The sequence below is a fragment of the Grampus griseus genome, assembly GCF_964374135.1.
Source record: "Grampus griseus genome assembly, chromosome: 1".
Classification (NCBI taxonomy): domain Eukaryota; kingdom Metazoa; phylum Chordata; class Mammalia; order Artiodactyla; family Delphinidae; genus Grampus; species Grampus griseus.
The window spans coordinates 176,658,172-176,681,142 of record NC_139017.1 but is presented as its reverse complement, the minus strand read 5'-3'; the positions used below and the strand labels follow the sequence as shown (position 1 = coordinate 176,681,142).

Genomic DNA, 22,971 nt, shown 5'->3' with positions numbered 1-22,971 from the left:
TAAGGATGGAGAACCTGCCCCCCAGCCTGCCCAGGACGCTCAGCTTCCCTCTGGTTTGGACTCATGGTGTGACCTGGAAGCTGCTGTCCTTGAGGTAACCTGTGAGAGCTCTTTTCTCCCAAATTAACATGTCTGATCCTGAAGTCAGGCCTCCGGTCCGGGCGCTGCCCGAGCTGCTGCGGAAGGGCACAGGCTACCCCATCTCCCACCTCTTCCCAAACCTGCCCTTCCCCAGGGCTTACGTGGCGTCCTGCACAAACTCCTCCCCCGCTTCTGTCATGACACAAAGCCTCAGCTCTTGTAGAGGTGCTCCATGAATACTCAAGACGTGAGGACAGACAGACTGACGGACCACTTCATACACACAGAGCATCCCTATGGGTCACTGAGGCCTTTTTATTTTGCACACAAAACCACCGGGGATCTTGCCTGTGGACACCTCGGAGATTACAATGCAGACACACATGGCTCCAGACACTTGGTGGAAGCGAGGTGAGAAAAACAATGATTTGGGCCAATTATATAGTTAGAGAGCTAGGGTTTCCAGCAGGGTTCCAGGTGGTCAAGCTCGGCTTCTGCAGCGGGTCTAAAGCAGCAGTGAGAACGTCACAGGAAGGGGAGAGGGCAGTTAACTATCAGAGGCCCCTCAGAGCATCGGCGGGGGCCTTGAGCTGCCCAGGTGACATCAGGAGCAGGTCTAATTAGCCGACGAGTGACCACAGGGCTCACCCGCCCACAGCTTACTTGGCGAGGGGGTTTCTGAAGTTCCTGCCGGCAAACTTGGCCTTGCTGCCCAGTTCCTCTTCAATTCTTAGGAAGCAGAAAGATACAGAGACAGGGAGGGAAAGAGAGAAGTCACACCTCAATGCAGTAAGTTTTCCCACCCAGATAAGTGGTTAAAGACACACTTCCTGCCAGGAAGTTGGGGACCCAACCATCGCCCAGTCTGTCTAACTATTCCCCTAAATTTGAGCTTCTTGGAGATGCCAGGAATAGAAGAGCATTCGGCTCTCTCCGTCCACCCAATTCACCCAACAAGTTGTCCACTGGCCGACCCTTCGCCTTCCTTCTCTTCCCCCCAATGTTTCTAAAGGACAAAGGAGAAGAAATGGTAGGATTGCTATTTCTTAGAATATTTAAGAAAATGTTTTTTCAATGAAAGGATAACCCAGTTTCTGCAACAAATGGCACAGGGAAATAAGGAGGGAGCACTCATTAGTGTGAACTCTGTTTGGATCCTGATATCAAAAAAAAAAAAAGGGGGTATTGATAGTACCACTAATCGTGGGCATCATCATTGTAGAGTGGTTATGTTAAAAAACAAAAATAAGTCTTTATCTGAAAGAAATATATACAAGTGAAATCATAAGATGCCTGGAATTCGCTTTAAAATTCTCCAGGAAAAAAAGGTGTAAAGAGACAAAACATGGAGGAATACAGACAGTTGGTGTATCCAGGTAATGCGGAAGGGAGTACATTCTACTGTTCACTGATTTTTTTTTTTTTTTTTTGCGGTACGCGGGCCTCTCACTGTTGTGGCCTCCACCGTTGCGGAGCACAGGCTCCGGACGCGCAGGCTCAGTGGCCATGGCTCACGGGCCCAGCCGCTCCGCGGCATGGGGGATATTCCTGGACCGGGGCACGAACCCGTGTCCCCTGCATTGGTAGGCGGACTCTCAATCATTGCGCCACCAGGGAAGCCCCACTGATTTTTTTATATGCCTGAAATTTTCCAGGATAAAGTTTTTTTTTTTTTTTGCGGTACGCGGGCCTCTCACTGTTGTGGCCTCTCCCATTGCGGAGCACAGGCTCCGGACACGCAGGCTCAGCGGCCATGGCTCACGGGCACAGCCACTCCACGGCATGTGGGATCTTCCCAGACCGGGGCACGAACCCGCGTCCCCTGCATCGGCAGGCGGACTCTCAACCACTGCGCCACCAGGGAAGCCTCCAGGATAAAGTTTTAAAGATGGGGTATGGGGGGAGGACTTATAAAATGGAAGTTCCTTTTCCCTTCAAGACTGGAATAAAATAACAAAAGGGCAGGTCTCCCTGTGTTTATAGGTGCTTCCCAAGGACACACTGAGACAAAAAGGGGAGGGACCAGAACGTCAGAAGGCGCTGAACACTGAAACCCTGCTGTGTACCCGCTGGCGATTCTTCTTCCTCTCTGTGAGCTCTGGTATCTTTGTCCACAAAACAAGGGTGTAAAATGAGAGCTTCACTAAGGCTTCCCTGTAGCTCCCCAACTTCTGATTCAGTTGTCTAAAGGGGAGCCAGTTCCCTCTCCCACCAGAAGATGGCAGCATCGTGTGGAACAGGCCCCGCTCTGGGCCAACGCTGCCAGGCACCCGACCGCCCCAACCTAACGTATCAGGGGCCAGGGTCCCTGCCCCAACCCTTGTACCAGCCCCACAGGGCCAGGGGCTCCTCCTGGAGACCAAGCAAGCCCACACACGCAGCGAAGGTAGCCTCTTTACCTGAGGATCTGATTGTACTTGGCCAAGCGCTCGGATCGGCATGGTGCACCAGTCTTGATCTGGAAGGAGAAAAGAAAGGCCACGGTTGCTTACAGTGGACACTGAATCTTCATGGGCATTTTGGGCAAGGGGAGGGTGCCACGGCAGAGAGCCAGCAATTTCTTAAAGAGGATCCCTGGCCCTAGGAAGGAGGGGATAAAAAGGGCACCCAGGACCCCATTCTCCCCCCTGCCCCCCAAGTCTGTGCTCAGGAAGTTGAGGTCAGAGAGAGAAGCAGGGAGCACCCTTTACCCCATGGAGCTCTTTACCTGCCCAGTGCACAGTCCCACCACCAGGTCGGCGATGAAGGTGTCTTCAGTCTCCCCGGAGCGATGCGACACCATGACGCCCCACCCATTGGACTGGGCCAGCTTGCACCTAGAAGCCAGGGACAAGCAGACAGCATGGCTCCACTGCCTGGGCACTGTGGCCCCTGCTGGCCTCCTGAGGCCATGACTAATCACTCCCAGTGGGGGGCCAGGGGCAGCCCTGAGCTCCCAACTGCTGGGGAAGAGGGTAACCCTCACCCGACTGTGAAGGGCCCGAGGACCTTTCTCTGCCCTCTAGTCACGTTTGAACTGGGTTCAGTCTCCTCGAGGGAGAGACACGTGTGTCTCCTGACTAACGTCCTCCGTGACAGTAAATCAGGAGTGTAGGGCCACCAAGTGGTCAGGATTAGAACACAACCGCCCAACGCCCTGATCCCCTTGGGGCCAAAGCTTACTCTAAAGGCCCCCAGGAGTCCCAGTCAGGAGGCCCCACCCTCTGTGCAAGGGCACTTACGCCTGCAGGGACTCAGTCACGGAGCCGATCTGGTTCACTTTGAGCAGGAGGCAGTTGCACGACTTCTCGCTCACAGCCTTGGAAATCCGCTTGGGGTTGGTCACGGTGAGGTCGTCCCCCACCACCTGGATTCCCGCGCTGGCAGTGAACTTCTGCCAAGCTTCCCAGTCATCCTGGTCGAAGGGGTCCTCGATGGACACCACTGAGCAGAGCAGGGCAAGGGCGTGTTCCCTCAGCGTGGCCTCCCAGGCTGCTGACCCGCAGCACCCCAGAACCCCCTCCTGTCCTCCCTCCCGACTCACCTGGCCTCCCAACCCCCTCCCGGGACAGGGACTGCAGTCACGTGCAATCCTGCAACCCCACAGTTGTTAAGTGGGAAACTTGAGGCCCAGGACAGTGAGTTTAGCGCCACTGAGAGTAAAAACAGAGCTGTGGACCCAGAGGGGTAAAGACCGGGCTTCGTGTCCTGGCTCCGCTTCCACCAAGTTACTTAACATTAAACGCAGGGACTTAGAGACGCTTCCTGGTCTGAACACCTGCTCCACCATTTGCTGTGTGTCCCTGGGCAAGTTCTAACCCACTCTGTGCCTCTGTGTCCCCTCTCCCATGCGCATCAGGTGACGCAGAGCCTAGGAGCACCCAGTGGTCCTGGCTCTCACGGCTCCTTTCCTCACTGTCAGTGGAGCCAGGACCACGTTTGCTCAGGAGGCTGTTGTGACAGTGACAGGAGGCGATCGCACTGCACCACGGCTGGCCGGCTGCCCGCTCTGCTGCACCAGGCACCCCAGTGAAGGCTCCACCCACTCGCACACCTGCAGCCGCTCCGAGAGCACTCACCTGGGTAGTCCCTGATGAAGGACTTGTACAGGTTGGCCAGCTCGTCGGGTGTGATGTACCTGCTGGGGTCATCGGGTGACTTGAAGTCCAGGTCATACTTGCCCGACCTGAAGAACTCAGAGGCGGCCACATCCATGCCAACGACGACCTTATCGGTGTAGCCCGCCTTCCCGATGGCGTTCTTCAGCAGCTCCAGGGCTGGAAAGAGATGGCGGTGAGAGTTTGGAAACCAGGAGGATGGAGATAAAATTCCCCTTTAACTCTGCCAAATGGGAACCGTAACGGAACAGGAAGAGGTGCTCTGGCCCCAAGCACCAGTTTCAAAGATTCCAGTTACTCTTTTCTGCTTCGGGGCAAGAAACCATTGGTCAGGGCCACTAGTGCATGGCCAAGTTGGAAATGGACTCTAAGAGGCTTTTTCACTGACAAGTGCTCCCAAATTTAGCACCAAAGAACAGCTGTGCCGGCCAAGATACAGTGACCAGCTGAGATCAGCCGTCCCGCAGAACTGGCTTTAAATAGAGCCAATGCTGAGATCCAAGGGGGAGCCCGCACAGCGAGGCCCCCGCTCCAGCTCTGCTGTCCGGCCCAGGCTCAGGGTCGGCCTCGCTCGGCAGCGCTGCCGGTAGGGAAACTGACAGACACCGGCCCCTGTTCCAGTGTCCCCAAGACCCCCAAGATTCAAACTGCGTGAAGGGCCACTTTTTATAGGTTAAAACAGCCGAACGTCAGCAATTTCGTATGACTGACCCAACGAGCAGGATGGACATTTCCTTCACTAGCCATCCTTGAAGGCAATGAAATATGCTTGGAACCCTACTGTTCTTCTAAAACAAAAAATTCATCCGCGAATTCTTTTCCTAGGACTTCTGTATTCTCTGCTCAACTCTCACATTTCATCCTGTGCCTAAGGATTCAAAGTTAAATAAAGCCTGTGCAGCATTACAGCAGCTGAATGACCCGAAATGGTTACTGACGGCAGCAGTCCTCATCACAGCCAGCATCCTTGAACACGGAGCAGGTTGCGAACCCTTGCCATCGCTGGGGGAGCAGGGACGACAGCAAGAAAACGAACCGCCTCCCTACCCCACCGTCAGCCCAGTTTAAGCAAATCATCAGGACATTCAGAAGTCGAATTTGTAAGATAATTTCGCGTGATTTGTTTTTTTAAAAAATGAAGTGCTAGCTCCCATGTCTGCAGGGTTTTGCATTTTGCTACTTAATGAACGAATGGTGGAAAGAGCAGCGCCCCTGAGGGCAGGCGTGGAAGGCTCGCAGACGCTGGGGGCGGTGCTCAGAAACCCAGGGGCTTCCTCCGGAGCCTCTACCTTCTTTGTTCTCCAGGATGTTGGGAGCAAACCCGCCTTCGTCTCCCACGTTGGTGGCGTCTTTCCCGTATTTCTCCTTGATCACATTCTTCAGGTTGTGGTATACCTCCGCTCCAATGCGCATGGCCTCCCGGAAGTTTTCGGCCCCGACGGGGAGGATCATGAACTCCTGCATGGCCAGCTTGTTGCCAGCGTGAGAGCCCCCATTGATGACGTTGAAAGCCTGTGGGGAGAGACACAAGTACAGCTCCAGGCCCGGGGGGTCCCGCCCCTCAGCAGCCCCACGACGCCCAGGCGCATGGCTCCCATGTGGGGCCCGTGCGGCTCTGAAGCCACCAGGTCTCTCTGCACTGCGGTCACTACCACCGCAAGTGCACACAACCCGACAAGGCAGGTACAATTTTCATCTCCCATCGACAACTAAGGAGATGGGTGCAGGGCGGCTGAGTCACCTGCTCAGGGTCGCTCTTAGCTGGCGGTGGCGGCGGAGTTATTTGCAGCCGAGACCCCCAGAGCCTGCTCCTACCCGTGTGGAGAGTCACACGTGGATGAGGTCAAGAGGCGGGAGGTCTCGGGACCCCATGAGAAAGCGAACACTCGCCACTCACCGGAACTGGCAGGATGACCTCGGCATTGCCAGCCAAGTCGGCAATGTGGCGGTACAGGGGCACCCCCTTCTCAGCGGCGCCAGCCTTGCACACAGCCAGGGACACGCCCAGGATGGCGTTCGCACCGAACTTGGCTAGAACAGAACAGGTTACGTTAAGGGATTTCTTACTCACCAGCCTTCCTCCTGCTGGCCGCCCCCACCTGCGCCACTGTGTGCACCCTGGATTGTATTCGGAACCTTTTCCTTTCTATCTCCTTTGCATATTCACACCAGAAATGCAATAGCCTTCCACATAGGCTGCTTTTTCCCCCAAAGAGAAAGCCCTTTCTTTGGTCCATGGGACTCTGGAAAATCCCACAAATTGCTCGATTATATAAAGCATGAGCCTCTTCTGAGTAACCCTGCATGCCTGCTGCTGTCGGCTGGCTATGCTCCTGATATTCAAAAACGTGATTTGTTAGAGTTAGGGGAGGACCACAGACAGTTACGTAATTCATCGTTAGGGACGACACGACCTCTCCCCAAAGGACTTCAAGGGTCTTCAGGAGAAGCCGCAACCTCCCTGGCAAAGACCCCACCTCAGGCCACTCACATTTATTTTCCGTGCCATCCATCTCTATCATCAGCTTGTCGATCTTCTCCTGCTCCACGACGCTCAGTTTCTACAGGGAGAGCGAGGATAAGCTGCTTGGGAGGGAGTGGGGTCTCTACCTGCATGCCCTGTGCCCTCCTGTCCCAGAGCCATCAACCCTGGGAACCGTGCCCTGGGAACCGTGCAAAGCCCAGATCAGTTCTGTGTTATCCATGCGTCTGGCAGGCAAAAATGGGGGGAATGCCAAGAGAAAATGGGGAAGCAGAACAATGCCCTTCACTTGCTTTAAGAGCATCAGGCACTTCTCCAAGCACGAGGGATCCGACAATGCATGGTCCTCATGTCGTGAAGGGGAGTCTACCGAGGGAGTCCGAGGTCACGTTACACACGAGGCAGAATTGTCTGGTTCATGCTAAAGAAGGAATTACTCCAAAGCAGTGTGACTTTTGGGGCAGCAAATAACAGAAGTCATTGTTCTTTACCATCAAAGTCAGTTTCTGCCGTCACTCGGCTGCCCTCAGTGACAGCAAACTCCATCATCTGATGGGAGATACGAGTTTTGCATGCAGTCCACCATCATTTAGCATGATGTCTGACGACTGATGAAAATGACTGTTTTTGGTGAGAGTATAAATAAAACTAGTGCCTTAAAAACTGGCTCAAAGTAATGTAATAAAAGTCGGCATTACTTTAAAAACTCCGTAAGTGAATGATACCAGCATATTATTTATAATGTTTCTTATATAAAAGCTAAAATATGAAAGAAAACCAGAATCTGTAAGTCCATCATGCCACGTTAACAATTTGGCATCTTTGGCTTTCGTGACAAGGCATCTTTGGGTAAAGTTAGAAGCCACCCCAGCAGATGGCTTGAGGCCAACCCTCACCAAGAGTTAGACTGAAGTCTGTCTCCCCCAGGTAAAGAAAAATGTCCCGGAAAGCCCTGCTCACTGTCAGGCCAGGTGAGGGTGCTGAGGCACAAAGAACAGTGGCGTGTGGAGGGCCCCAGGAGGCCGGGACGAAGGTGTGCGCGGCAGGGCAGTGCTGAAAACCTCCGCCTGGGGACGATTACAGCCAGCCATGTGGGCCAGGCCACAGCAGGCAAGCTGGGGAGAGGATCGGCAGAGGAGCCGCTTGCCACCTGCGTGCAGGGTGGAGCCGGGAGAGGGGCCCTACCAAGGAGGACACACAGGCCGAGGCTGGGTTTGGACCCGAGAAAGGGCCACGGCTACGGAGAGCGGGGCTGGAGGGAGGATCAACGAGACCAAGCTGCAGAGTAGGCTGGGCTGTGGGATCCCCAGACCCACTTCACCTACAGCAGCTCCGCTTTTATCTGTTTGACACATTGAGGCTCCAGGTAGGAATTTAATAACGGAAGTTCTGCTGTTTAAAAACACAGTAAATAATTCCACAGTTCACGAAAAATGAGTCAGTCGCCACAGATACTACATTCAACGCCCCTGAGAGCCGCTCTTAAAATCTGGATCTTAACTCCCCGAAGGTCAAGATGGTTGTGGGGAAACATCAAGGCTGTAAGAGCCTCCCGTCCCTCAGATCCAATTCCATGCGCTGTTAGCCATGGACACATGGACAGGCAGAGGGTGGGTTAGGAAAGGCGAAGTTATTCGCATGCATGACAGGGAATCCAACCGGCTTCTTTAGCTCTCAGAATAAGCTCTCCATGAACAGAAAAGCCTCCTGGGCTGGCCTGGGAGGCGCTCTGATAGCATTAACATACATTAGTTATCAGGAGGCAGGTCCTACCTTGCTAACCAGGGCAGGCGCAATAGTTTTATTGATGTGCTCAACAGCCTTTGAGACACCTAGAAGGAATAATCAAATCAAATTACTGACATTAACGAAAGACAGGCTTGAGCAGCATTGCTGGAGAGAACCACTCACCACGTTAACCCAGATATTCAGAGCCCACCAAAGACCTTCAATGGGACCTCCTTCAAATCCCCATCGCCCTCTCCCCCTGGAATCGGAGGGCTTTCTGGCCCAGTCTGAGTGCTCTTACCTAGGACCCCCAAGGGTTAGAGCCGCACACAGAGCAACCATCCAGAATGTCTGAAGGGAGGTTAGTTGGCAAGACCATGCACTGGGCAGGCCAGCTGCAGAGACTAAAGGACGCCCAATATATGTATTACCTGTGTGCACAGGGCTGGTGCCAGGAACTCGTTAATATACTTAACGGGTCTGGAGACACCTGACCAGTAGAGATGGGCAGAGAAGGAAAAAAGAAAGACTGAGAAGAGAACAGGCTGGGAAGGAGGCTGAGTGAGAGAAAGAGAGGAAACAGGAAGACAGGGGAAACAGGAAGACAGGGGAAACAGGAAGACAGGGACCATGCATTTGTCCTCATCAGTCAGGGCACAGCGCTGTCCTGCTGCTGTAGGCACGTACCGCCTGGGCTGCAAGGCCCCTGGGGAGAGCTCTCTGCACAAGCTGCCTCCCTACAGTGGGCCGCTGGGACCCTGGTCCAGTGCCCCCAGCCCCACCTCGCCCACGCCCCCTCCTCTGCAGTGTTTTTGGACTCTTTCCTAATCGCCCTCCCTGGAGAGTTGGCAGCACACGTGCCCTCCACCTGTCTACACGTGTGGCCCTTCGGAGGGCCACAAACCATGAACTGTCATGATGTTTTTGCTTCCTCTCCAGAACCAATTCCCGTCCCCGTTGAGAATGCACGGTCTAGCCCTATCTGCTTTTCTGGAGTTTGGCCACACAGGTTCTATCTACAGAAAGGTGAGCACTGCCAACACAGTTTACAGCCCGTCTGCATACAGCCCAGCGCAGGCTGGCTCTGCCAAAGAGACTGAAAGACAACGACAGCCCATCAACGGTGAGCCATCAGCCAGGCCTTCGGGAGCTCTTCTCCTCTGCGACTAGACCCTTGAAGAGGCCTGATGGCACGGAAGGCCCTCAGAGCCCTCCCGGAGGATGCGAGGCTGCCCCTTAGTACTAGATAACTTGTCCTCTTCTTCTCCCACATCCCCTGACCCAACCAGGAGTTCTTCACAGACTGGAGACAAACCGCAGCAGAAGTAAGTGTTACGGCACCTGCCCTGAGCTACGGGGTCAGGGGTGCTGGGACCCATCAGCCCGCTCTCCCCTCTCCTCCACGTGCGGCGCCCATACTCGCTGCCCACACTCTGGGCCGAGTCAGAGGTCTGCTACCCTCAAACGCAAGCCGCGGGGAGCGGGAGGGAGGCTGTGGCTGCCGGGAGGCCGGCCTGGGTTCGGCCCTTACCTTTGCCCATGTAGCGCGTCTTGTCATTGTCCCGGAGCTCCAGGGCCTCGTAGATACCAGTTGAGGCGCCACTGGGCACAGCAGCTCTGAAGAGACCTGGATGTTGAGAGACGGAGGGCAAGAAATAGTTAATGACTAAGAAATAGCTCCCGCCCTCGCCCAAGTCCCTCCCTGCTCACTGAGGGAGCTGCCCTTAGGAAACAGTTACTTCCTCCCAACGATGGGAGGACTCAGACTGGCTGCTTCTCCTGCCTGTCATGTTTTTATGATTCCGCACTGCAGACACTGGAGCACAGTTGATGAATTTCTCTAAAGAAAAAGGTCTAGAGCAGAGCTTCTCAGATTTTAACGTGCACACATATCACCTGTGAGTTAAAGTGCAGATTCCAAAACAAATGGGAGGTCTGAGCCCACACCTCTCAAAGCTCCCCACGGGTGCCCCGGAGCTGGGCCGTGGACCACCCCCAGCAGCGTGGCCTAAAAGAAATACAATGCAGGCCACCTACGGGATTTAAGCTTGTCTAGCAGCTAGTAATCCACGAAAACACTGGGCTATTTTAGACAGTCCAGCTCTAGAGCACCGTGGCCAAGCTTCCCTTAGACAAGTGAGATCAGGTTGCCAGCTTTCAAGCCTTGAAAGCGCTGGCTCAAGAGGAATCTACAGCTCATCTGCCTCAGCTTAAGGAGCAATAAATGCTATTTGGAGCTTCTCTGCATAACAGGAAACCAGAAAACAGGACAGACTGGAAGAGGAAAGGAATAAGCACAATAACACTAGAACCCAGTCAAGCACGCACTGCGCAGTCCTGCAGATACAGAAACCAGCTGCCTGGCTAAGCCGAGACTGTGGAGCAGAAAAGCGGCAAATCTTCTTGGAGGAAAGACAGTGCCAAGAAAGGTACCGCAGAAATCCGGTTACACGGGGCAGAAGGGTTAGGGGAACAGGAAGTGTAGGCAGCCTCTTGAATCTCCTTGAAACCGTTAGGGATTTCCCCATCTGAGGTATGCCGAGAACTTGGGGGTGCGGGAGATGTGAAGGCAACGAACTAAGGGGAAAAACCCAACCAAGTATCGCAGTCATACTTGGTTGCATGCCTGTGCCACCGCACTGATTGTGTGACCAGCAGGACACACGTTCTTCTCGACACAGGCCCTGGCTTTCTCTGTATCCATCAGGCGCTGGGCCAGGTGAAGAAATGAGGAAAGCAAGAGTGACCCTAAGGTCAACTGTGGACTTTGGGTGATGATGTGTCAACACACGTTCGACTGTAACAAAGGTACCGCTCTGGTGGGGATGGTGATAGTGGAGACAGGGGGTAGATAGGAATGCTCTGTACCTTCCACTCAATTCTGCTGTGAACCTAAAACTGGTCTAAAAAATAAATTCTAAGAACGAAAGAAGTGATGAAAGGTTCTTAACAAATTTATGACTTCCTGGTTTTTTTTCTTTTCTTAAAAGGATTAAGACACATAAGAGAAAGTTCCATTCATTTCAATGTCAAAAGACATTTTAGTCATTTTAAAGAGTTTCAAAGAAAATTCCCCCTCCCAACAATCTTCTAGTGTCCTGGGTTTTTTCGTTGTTCAAAGTCCATTAATTTCCAAGTGGAAAGTTCCACTCTCTGACTAAGTGTGCCAGTTTCATAAGCTGAAAGGAAATTCTCGCCATCTTCTGAGAACACACGGCATTTGCCACAAGGCACATGCCCAGAAGGAATCGTGTTCTGAGGGCACCCCGACAGTAACCAAAGGCGGACTCCTGCCCTGTGAACCTCGACTCGAGGGGCCTTCATTTTCTGGGCAAGGGGGAAGGGAGGACAGGAAGGGAAGGGTTCCACAGCCAGGCCTGTGATTCAGACCATGACTCAGCTCTGACTGGCAGGTCTGTGTGCTCAGCACCTCTGAGTGATTCTGCCTGAAGCTCCTTTTCCAACTTCAACCATTTAGAAAGCAGCTGAGACATTGCTGGAGGTAATGCAGGGCTAGGGAAGCACTAGATTTTCTTAAAGTAAAAAAGAAAAATGGGGGAGCTTTTAAGGGTTCCCATTCTATTCTTTTCTCACGTGGGCAAATTCTTCCTACAGGTACTTACAGCCAGGTAAAAGTATGAGCCTCTGGAATGTTCCAACACCCCAAAGTAAAAACTGTCCCGGATCCTCTAAGAGTGATTTCTGGAAACGCAGATAAGAACGCTATATATACCCTTGTAGTCCCCTAATCTCTTTCCTTTACAAGGAAGAAAGACCCATCCTATCTTGCCGTATCTACGTATTTGGTCACAGCAAGCTGTGAAGCAAACTAGTGATAGGCCCTTTTAGGGACAAGGTTATCACATTACTTCCCCACCTCACTGACCTAGCAGCCAACCTGTGTTCTGCTCTACGTACCAAGAAGCACCAAGACAAGGACCTCTTGCCTTAAAACCCTCCCAACCTTCCCCCAGTGGGGAACCACAGCCTACCAGCATGTGCAGACCAGAAAGAAAGGCTTTTACCGTAACAGATGTTTTCTTGCCTAAGGCTCTGTCATTTGAAGTTTTAAAAAATGGAGCGTGGTGCTAGGGTCTATAGAAACAAAGGTGGCCCATACCTTTTGAGGTGTAGAGATCAACCTCAACGGTGGGATTCCCACGAGAGTCGAAGATCTCTCTGGCGTGGATCTTGAGGACAGACATGGTGAATTTCTGTGGGGAAGCACAGTCCATATTTTCCATAAACCATAATGCAGTCTCAACTCATTATGCAAGGCGTCACTTCTGAGGATCCCTAGACTAGAAAGACTGCATAAACTAAAAACTGCATGTAGGAAGGCTGACTGGAGTGGGAGAAAATGCCTGCTGGAGAGCACTGGGAATTGTTCCTAAAAAGTAGGTAGGGGCAGCTCTGCAAGGCCCTAGTAGTTCAGGTCTTGTCCTACTGGGAAAGAAAGTCCGGCAGTGCACGTGCTGGCGGGCAAGGTTCACACGTTGATGGCGTGCAGAGTGCCTGAAGAGGAGAGTCTGAAACCGGCTGTCATTAGTTACCAACGAGGGTAGGTGCGGGGCCATGGGAAAGGGACCAAATCAGGACCAAGGGGACGTGAGGGCCACAAGCAAACCCATCTAAGATTAAAAAAAAAAAAGGGGCGGGGGTGACCAGGAGGAAAATCTGGTTTGTAGGGGAACAGTGAATTAAAAGTTGGGAACACAGTTCATCAAGTAAAACCTGAGGTAGCAGGAGAATGCTCAATTGGTCGATGTTGGATAATCAGTTAGAAATTCTGAGTTCGGAGGCCAGGAATGAGCTCCTTGGTCTATGTGCTGTGATCTTTGCCAATTTCTGAGCCTTTCAAACCTCAGAGTACTTGGGTCTTCAGCAAGACAAGGCAAACAAATAACATAATCTAGTCAGTGCTGCTTTCAATAGGCATTTCACCCCGTTTAAAAAACTTAATTATGAAATGTCGTGATTTGTAACTAGAGAAAGGATTCTATCTTTGAGCACCAGGATACGCCAAGGGAAGTGTTTTCCTTTGAAAACACCTTTAGAAAAAAGGGGAGGGGGGTGGTTTGCAGCTACAGAGAACAAATATCAAGAGCTCAAAGAAAGCCCCTTTCTTGCTTTTTTCCCCCAGAGGCTCTCCAAGGAACAACAGAATTGAACAACTTGTAGGACTGAAGTGGAGGGGAGGAACCAAATCAGCGTTTGGAAGCCATTATCTAGCTGGGCTCCTCTCCATTATCTTCTCTGGAATGTTCTGAAGCAGCAGATGGCATCTTTTTAAGTTTCAAAATTAGATACTGAAGTCACTTCTGTGGATTTGTTTTTTCTTTGTAACAATGGAGTTTTACTCATTAGCCAATAAAAAGGTATCTAGTTTTTATCTCAAAAAGGCAAATTTGCTTAAAATCTTTTAGTTTTAAAATTTTAGTTAACTTTGAGTTTTGGTAAATCATATACCCGTGTGTAACAATGACCACTCCAAAAAAGTCCCCAGAGGCCATTTCCAGTCATTGCTCCCCCCTGCATCCCCCATGCCATCACTGATTTACTTCACAGATTTTAGATGCACTTTTAAGCACATCTTCATTACACTTCCTCATCATACAGTTGTAAGATTTCATTTCTGGTTTTATTTTAGTGATATAAAACAAGGCAGTCGACTGGCTTCACGATGTGAAAATAAAATTCAACTTATCTTGAAATTAGACAGAAAAACTTTTCTCCGAAGTCATTAAAATGCAGGGAGCACAGGCAGGGCGGAAGACGGGTCTGACTAGGAGCCTGCACAGCCTTTTATCTGCCTGAACTGAAGCCCGGACCAGGGGCAGCACGAGCACACCGGGCAGCCGGGGCCTAGGTGTGCCCCGGAAGCAGGTCAACCGGCTGCCCACACCGCCCAGGAGGAAGAGACCACATTGCAGAGGAAGCAGCGAACAGGAAATTTTCTTAAAGTATATCCTTTTAATGTCAGATCAAGGGCCGATTGTTGGTGGCCAGCCCAGGGAGCAGGGAGCGCCTCGTGCCCGACTTGGGCGAGGTCGCCTGCAGGGCTTCCAATGACCCCCCGGCTCGCCTGCAGTCCCCTCCAGATCAAGTGCCTTCTGAAGGCAGATCAGTCCCTGCTCATTCCGGAGCAGCAAAGGGATGGACACTCAGGCGCCAGGCCGAGGGCCACCAGCGGGAGGCACGGGCGCGGGGGTGGGGTGGGCTGCCGCTTCCCGGGCATCTCTCCTTTTCCGGCCCCCTTTCTCCATTTTCGGAAGGGCCTGGCTTTAATGAGCATGCGGGTTAGGCCTGGAGCGCTCGCCAAACCTTCCACCCTTACCGTCTGCTGTCCTGGTGACCGCGTGTTCTACCTCTAACCTCCCGGGACAGTGACGCGGCCCCGTACTCGTAATCACAGGCTGAGCTGCACCTTCCCCTCAGGAGAAACCGGGCGCCGCGCCCCCGCCTCGGGCCGCAACTCTGGCCCGGGGAGGCCGCTCGCGCGCGCCGACCCGTCCCTTCCCCGCCGAACCCCCGGGCACGCCGTCTGAGGCGCAGGAGCGCCCGCGGGCCCGGGGCACCCACGCGCCGCCTGCCCGGGCGCTTGCTCGGCAGCCCTTCCTTGAGTTCTCACCCGGCCGCCTGAGGTCGCCGCACGAGAGAGAAGCAGAGGGTGCTGCGGGCACAGAGGGTAAGCGTTAACGCGCAAGGTCCAGACGTTCCAAGCACCGCGAGCTCGTCTCCGCTCCGCCGGCCTGGACTTCCTGCCCAGCTCGAGGGGACCCCGCCCACTTCCCGCCCCTCAAGCCCACCCCCTCCGCGCTGCCTCGCCATTGGTCTGGCGCGCCGTCACTCGGGCCCTCGCCTCCGAGGGAGGGGTGGGACTGCGGGCGCCGGGAACTGGAAGAGGGGGCGACGTCCCGAGGAGTTGGGGTGGGGTCGGGCTGGGTGTCCCAACTACCCCGCGGCTATGTGGGGATGCGGGCGAGCCCCCGTCCGCCTTCGCTCCCGCCCGCCGCTGGGATCCGCGGCTGAGCCGAGTCTGTGGCGCCGGGGCCCGGGGGGAGGGGCGGCGCGGCGCGGCCGGCATGAGGGCTCGGGGCTCCGTCACGTACTCCGAGTCCCGCACGCACGCCGCGTCGCCCCGGCGCCGCACGTCCGGCCCACGACCTTGGTGACGACCTTCGCGGCCCGCCCTTCCCGGCCACCTCACCCGTCGCCCCGCAGCGCGGTGCCGGAGACCCCGGCGGCCTGGACACGTTGGTGGCCGCGCGGCCGGACCCCGCTCCCGGGCCGCGGGGTCGCGAGGCCGGCCACGTGTGCCCACCCGCGCCTGCGCCCTGCGCGCCCGACAGCCCGCCAAGGTGACCCGGTCCCTTTGTCCTTGCGTCGGTCACACAGGAGTTATTAGGCCAAGAGCCGAAAGGATGTTCGCTTTCCCTTAATTACAGCTAATACTTTTTGAGCGCTTCCTACGTACCAGGCACTCCACGTGAGTGCCCAGGGTTAGTTAATTCTTCGGCTCTTGTTTATGTTGGATCTTGAAAGTAAGCTTCTATACCTCCCTTTCCCATACACGTGAACCATACTTGTACTGATTTGGGAATGGAATTTCACACAGACTCGGGGAATTTCTCAAAGTTCAAAACAGGTAATATTCCAGAGTAGTCTGACAAATGAAAAACAGGCATGAGTGGGTGCAGTTATTTTCCCCTTCTGATGAAGAAAGAACCGATACCATTTCAAATCAGTTCTGCAGCACATCTCCCCCCGACCCCGCAACACACACTCAAGGGAGGGCTTCGTTTTATGATAGAGTTATTTTTGTATGTTCTTAGTGCTCCTCTTGGTCTGTAAGTCTGAGAGCTAAAACAATGTCATTCATCTCCATACTTAACCCATTGCCTTGCATGGAGAGATTCGAGTGTATATTTGATTTTAATTATTATTTCTTCTGGTCAGCTGCAAAAACTGCTTTTATTCCTTAATTCCTAGCCTTGGGTAAAGCTGAAGACCTATTGAGTCCACTGTGTTTGTTTTCCATTGACTAAGAAGAAAGAACTTTAGGATTAAATTCAGCAAAAAAACAACAAGGAAATTGTAAAATGTTTCCTAAAGAATTACGTGAATTTTGCAAGCAGGGTTTGTGGTTTCCCCAGCAATACACTGGTGTTTCAGACTGCTTAAGACCAAGATCCCAGCCCCATGACCCAGCAGCTAAATCAACAGCCACTATCTCCTAAACCTTAAGAACTCAACAGAAATCAGACACTTAGAGCTCTTATTTTCAGAGCAATTCTAAGGTGTGGCCCTGAAAGGGCTCCAAAACAATCTCTTTCATTTTATGTTAAAATGGTTAGAGAGATAAAGATAGAAAGACATGGCTCTTATAACGGGTTTCTGGCCACAACCAGTGATTCCTAGCAGGAAATCAGATGTAGAACATGATCTCAGACTGCTGCTGTTGCAAGATTCTTGGAGGCCACAGCACAGTGTTCTGAGCCAGCACTTCGACCTCAAATTGTAGCTCAACTGTTAATGAGATGTGCCCTCAGATCCTTTCCAAAATCTGCAAGCTGCCAAATGCCCTGCCTGTCTCCACAGCTCCTGAGGCTTTGCTAGCAGGCTGTGGGACTCGTGTGTGCCTTCAGTCCAGTGCAGGGGCATTTACCTTGTTACAGGCATTTAGTTGACAGTATGCTCATTGAGCAGTTTTAGTGCAGTGGCATACCAAAGGCTGGTGGGCAGGGAGGGGAAACGTGTGTGCAAGGCTATTATCAGAAGACCACACTGCAGGTAGGGCCTGCATGACATCTGCAGGGGGACATCAGAATTGAGGGAAGATGAATCTGCAGCAGCCTATGACCCACCTGGATTACTGATTCTATCTGTGGTCTGCGCACCCCTGGTTGAAAACTGCTGGTCGGTGGAAAAAGTGACATACCTCTTTTGGAAGGCAGGTCTTTAGACAGATAGGAAACTTCTGGGTTGGAGAAGCAGCCCAAGGGAGATCAGATGAGTGAGGAAGGCCCTCAGGGGATCTAGGTGGATCACCCCTCCCCTTACAGACTAGGAAGTTTTTGTGTTTGTTTACCCCTGAGGACAAAGAATGACGCCTGCCTCATCAGTAAACAAAGGATGTTACAGCCATCAAGTCATCAGCCACTGCAGCCACCTCCAGCACTTTGTGGGGATTCAGGATGGAGAAAAATAAGATACTGGCCCTAGATAGTTAAGGTGCATCTCAAAAGAATAATTTCATTTAGCCTGGATTCTTGTATCTTCCCATACACAGAAAAGTACTAAATTCATTAATTTGAGATGTCCAGGTTTTTCTGTAATTAGCAGTAATCTCTTGCTGTTCAACTACCTGGGTCTTTTTTTTTGCAAAAACTTCTGTATATCCTGGTTCCTCCCATACCTCTTTGGAATAGTCCCTCAGAGCTATCTGAGAGGATGTATCCTGTGCTTAAGCCCTCAGTAAGTCCACTGAATACAACATAATCCTCAACTTTTAGATTGTGCATTTTTCCCCATTCTACACCACTAAGTATTTAACATATACCAAAGACTGCATAAAGTATATCTGATGTAAAAAATAATAAACAGAAGTGTACCCAACTTGCCAGCTTAAGAAGTGGATATTGGCAATGCCATTCACGTGCCCTGTGTATTCTTCCCTGGCCCCAGAGGTAACCACTGTCCTATATTTTGTGTTTATTTTCCCCTCACTTTGCGGTTTTTAAATATTTTTTGAACTTTATATAAATGGCATCATACTGTTTCTAGCCTTTGCTACAATTTTTTTTGGCTCAACTTGACATTTGTGAGCTGTGGGTGGTTTGTTTCAGTGCTGAATAGTATTCCATTGTGTGACTATCACACGTTTTCCTGTCAGTGTACATTTGAGTTTCCCAGTTCTTTTTTTCCTGTTAATACCAACACTGCAGCTATGAATTTTGTTGCAAATGTCTCCTGGGTACAGGTACAAGAAAGAGTTTCTCTAGGGCAAATACCTAGGACACCCACCTGGACGTGGAATTCCTGGGTCATGGTTATAAGCATCTTCAACTTTGTTTTCCAGAGTATTCATATCTTTATGTACTTCCACCAGCAGTGAATACGAGTTCTGACCTGGATGTAAAAAAAATAAAATTCAGCTCTTCCTTTGCAATTCTTTTCTAGAAATTTGATTGATTTTTTTTTTTCCGCATGGCATGTGGGATCTCAGTTCCCGGACCAGGGATCGAACCTGTGCCCCCTGCAGTGGAAGCACGGAGTCTTAATCACTGGACCACCAGGGAAGTCCCTACTGATTTTCAATTTAACATCCTTTCCAAGTCCTTTGCTTAAGGAAACCCTCGTGCCCTCTGTGTAAGTTACAGTCAGCATTCTACCCTTATGATGGCTCTGAGGGCACCTCTTAGGGCTCCCTGCTGTCAACAGCCCCTCACAAAGTCAGCTGTAGAAGTAGGGACCGGGCAAGGCAGACTCTGGGGAGGCAGAAGGGAGCGCACAGTATGGTTTTTAAACAAAGTCATTGCTAGGAGGGCATTTATCAGGGATGCCCAAATGAAGGGAGTAAGGAGCAGAGGGATTAAAGAAAGAAACCCCAGGGCTTCCCTGGTGGCGCAGCGGTTGAGAGTCCGCCTGCCGATGCAGGGGACACGGGTTCGTGCCCCGGTCCGGGAAGATCCCACATGCCGCGGAGCGGCTGGGCCCGTGAGCCATGGCCGCTGAGCCTGCGCGTCCGGAGCCTGTGCTCCGCAACGGGAGAGGCCACAAGAGTGAGAGGCCCGCGTACCGCAAAAAAAAAAAGAAAGAAAGAAACCCCAGGAGTCTCAGGGAAAGCAGGAGCTTCCGGGAGGAGCTAATGAAGAGGGGGCAAATGGAGACTGAGAGGGCTCTGCACCAGCAAGAGAAAATCTTGGGGAAGAGTTGCTGTCCTGTGTCAAAAAGCTCTGCGTGGATCCTCTGTGCCTCAGCTCCTTAATTTCTGAAATGGGTGTGAAAAGACTACCCTCAGGTGGCAGTTTTGAGCCCCAACAGTCCTCTTACCACCAGTTTGGAAATCATTGCTTACGGCTGGAATGGAGGCCTGCAAGGCACTGATATCTCTAAATAGCAGCTGCATTCGGCCCCGTCCCCAGCAGCCTCCCTTTTCCTCTCTATCGGTCCCCATCCTCTTTTTCTCACAGTTCTTAAGGTTGTCTCTTAAAGGGAGGCCCAGGGCAGCTGCAGCCTGGGGGCCAAGAAACCCCAATCTCCAGTCACCAGGCTGGCAGCCCTCCTAGAGGCTGGAGCACCAGACCCTCAGATGGCCCGCTCCAAAAATGCCAGTCGCTGTGAAGGAAAGAGAAGTCCTGTAACAGGGAAGACTCCATATTAGATCTGTTTCTTGTACTTTAACCCTTGTATTCTATTGCTTTTGCTTTGTGTTAAGAATGCTGCCTACAGCGCATTCCCTGGCCGTCCAGTGATTAGGACTCTGCGCTTGGCGCTTTCACTTCTGGGGCCCAGGTTCAATCCCTGGTCCGGGAACTAAGATTCTGCAAGCCTCGTGGTGTGGCAAAAAAAAAAAAAAAAAAAAAATGAAGAAGAATGTTGCCTATAGCCTGAAATATACAGGATAGTTCATTCTCAAGGCTCTGACCTTTCTCATGTATATAGAGATTAAAAGTTGCAGAACAGAGAATAACATTTGTCTTGTTGGAGGTTTACAGGAACATCGTGACCCGACCTACGTGGATGGCTACGAGAGCAAAGGAGTCTGACACCAAGAAGTCTGCAACAGCCAACCATGCCCCTCCCTCACCCGGCCTTTAAAAATGCTTTGCTGAAACCCTTTGGGAGTTCCGGGTTTTGGGGGCATGAGGCACCTGTCTCCTCGCATGACCCTGCAGTAAACCTTTCTCTGTTCCAAACGCTGATGTTTCGGTATTGCTTGGCCTCAGAGCGCGCTGGGCACACGAACTTGCTTTCGGTAAAAGTCAGAGGATGCAGTGTGTGAGCTCCAGACGGAAAAATAGGAGCCAAGTTCTTCCTTCAGAAGGAAGTGGCCCCTTGTGATTCGCTGAGAGTAGGGTTTCCACGGAGGCCTTGCATGGCTGGCCTGATAATGAGAAATTCCTCCCTCCTCCTATCAGTGACTGATCAGTTACTGAGGCCAAGTTATCTGCCAGGTGTAGCTCATTTAATCCTGCTCCCTGTGGCCATCTCTGCTTTTCAAGGCACAGAGAGGTGAGCTGAGCTGCCCAAGCCTGAAGCTAGTGGATGGAGGTACAGGGTCGGGGGTTGGGGGGGTGGGGAACCAACCCAGGCAGCCTGGCTCCCCAGGCCTCGCCCCCGCAACCATTCAGCATTCTGCTCTTCCGAGATGAAGTTCACTTTGACCTTGGATTTGGATGAGATGACAGGACACTAAACTTAGCCCAAAGAGCCCTCCCTGAATTTGCACCTCTAAGCCGTGACTATAACCATACACGGAATTTTTTTTTTTTTGTGGTACGCGGGCCTCTCACTGTTGCGGTCTCTCCCATTGCAGAGCACAGGCTCCGGACGCGCAGGCTCAGCGGCCATGGCTCACGGGCCCAGCCACTGCGCGGCATGTGGGATCTTCCTGGACCGGGGCACGAACCCGCGTCCCCTGCATCGGCAGGCGGACTCTCAACCACTGAGCCACCAGGGAAGCCCCATAAACGGAATTTAACTGTAGCAGGTTTTGAGAAGCAGGACTCAGGAAGGTTTCATGTCTGCTAGATACTGTGTTCTCTCTCAAATAAATTTTCAGCTGGAAGATGAGAGCAGCCCACAGAATGGGAGTGGCAGTTACGTTGTATGGCAATTCGAGTTCCAGTTACAAAATGTTCCCAACCCCATACTCGTGGTGGCATTTGCTGGCATTTCCTAGGGGAGGAACTCTGATTTTCTACAATCTTTGACAGTTCCCTTGAAGCGAGATCCCTGGTCCTCCTACATTGAAATTCCCTGACTGATCTGATGTTTCATTTGTTTGTTTCCTGGTGGCCAGGAAAGTGAAGAGGAGAGAGTGGATTTCAGCACAGCATTTGTCAGAGTCCGTCGGGATATTCCTGTGGCCAGAAGAGCCATGCAGACTGCAGCAGGGCGGAGGGGTTTAGACCTGGCTGCATGGGTCTCTTAAGGGGCTGATCTCAGACTAAAGGCTCGCCCCGGAGGAGTGTGGCGAGGACACGCAGCCGTAAGTTCACAGATCAGCAGAGCTGGGCGGGACAGCTGCCCTAGTGAAGGGCTGACTCAGGATTCACACCAGAAGGGCCAAGCAAGGTGCCAGGCCGATGAAGTGCCCCTTTTGAGGAGCTTATGAGTGCCTGCCACTTTCACAGAGCCTTTGGAAGGATTTCGCAGACTGGGCAGTCCTTGGCCACCTCCACACAACTGACTGGACCGAGGATTAGCACCACATCTCTCTCTTTTTATGAGCCAGTCACATTGGATTTAAAGCCCACCTTAATCTAATATGACCTCATCTTAATTTGATTACCTGCGCAAAGACCCTATTTCCAAAGATGGTCACATTAACAGGTTCCAGGTGGACATGAAGTTTTGGGGGACACTATTCAACCCAGTCCAGCCTCCCATCTTGTAGGGTGTCTCCCTGCAGCCCCTCATCATTCAGCAGTCTAGCCCAGGGGTTGACAAACCATGGCCCATGGGCCAAATCTGTTTTTGTAAGTAAAGTTTTATTGGAATACAGTCACTCCCCTTTGTTTCCATATTGTCTATGGCTGCTTTCAAGCTACAGTGGCAGAGTTGAGTAGTTGCAGCAGAGACCATAAGGCCTGCAGAGCCTAATCTAACCCTTTTGCTTTTTAAATTAATTTCTATTAGAGTATAGTTGATTTACAATGTTATGTTAGTTTCTGCTGTACAGCGAAGTGAATCAGTTATACATACACATATATCCACTCTATTTTAGATTCTATTCACATGTAAGTCATTAGAGAGTGTTGAATAGAGTTCTGTGCTATGCAGTAGGTTCTTATCAGGTTTTGGGTTTTTTGGCCACGCCACATGGCATGTGGGATCTTAGTTTCCAGACCAGGGATCATACCCATGCCCCCTGCAGTGGACATGCAAAGTCTTAACCACTGGACGGCCAGGGAAGCCCCTTAGTTATCTATTTTATATACAGTAGTTTGTATATGTCAATCCCAATCTACCAATTTATCCTCCCCCCCTTTCCCCCTTGGTAACCATAAGTTTGTTTTCTACACCTGTGACTCTACTTCTGTTTTGTAAATACGTTCATTTGTACCATTTTTTTAGATTCCACATATAAGCCACATCATGTATTTGTCTAAACGTAATCCTTATAGAGAAATTTTGCCCATCCCTTGGCTTTGTCTGTCCCAGCTTCTCTCATGGCAGCGGTAGCCCAAGAAGCATCCATCCAAGAGGACAAGACTCTGTGCAAGAGGTGATGGAGACGCCTCTTGCTGATGTCCTATTGGCCAAAGCGGGTCACATGGTCAAGCCTAGCATGAGTGTGGGAGCGGCTACCCATGTGGATACCAAAAGGTTGGCTCATTGGGGCCACCAAGACCA

The 22,971-nt window shown here is 51.8% G+C and overlaps 1 protein-coding gene across 3 annotated transcripts; it reads right to left on the bottom strand.

The window, feature by feature from the left end:
- Window positions 1-376: 376 nt before the first annotated feature.
- On the bottom strand, window positions 377-15,697 carry ENO1 (enolase 1). Of its 3 annotated transcripts, none has more exons than XM_082678386.1 (12): window positions 15,599-15,697; window positions 12,509-12,602; window positions 9,920-10,015; window positions 8,434-8,492; window positions 6,670-6,739; window positions 6,076-6,209; window positions 5,468-5,690; window positions 4,140-4,337; window positions 3,303-3,504; window positions 2,789-2,897; window positions 2,481-2,539; window positions 377-810 (listed from the first exon to the last, which is right to left on the bottom strand). In XM_082678386.1, exons 2-12 carry the CDS (start codon window positions 12,591-12,593, stop codon window positions 741-743), a joined length of 1,305 nt encoding a protein of 434 aa, XP_082534512.1. In that variant the 5' UTR covers window positions 12,594-12,602; window positions 15,599-15,697; the 3' UTR covers window positions 377-740. The 3 variants fall into 3 exon arrangements, with proteins under 3 accessions (XP_082534512.1, XP_082534513.1, XP_082534511.1); XM_082678387.1 differs by lacking the exons at window positions 8,434-8,492; window positions 15,599-15,697 and adding exons at window positions 8,820-8,878; window positions 15,020-15,144; XM_082678385.1 differs by lacking the exon at window positions 15,599-15,697 and adding an exon at window positions 15,020-15,144.
- Window positions 15,698-22,971: the final 7,274 nt, after the last annotated feature.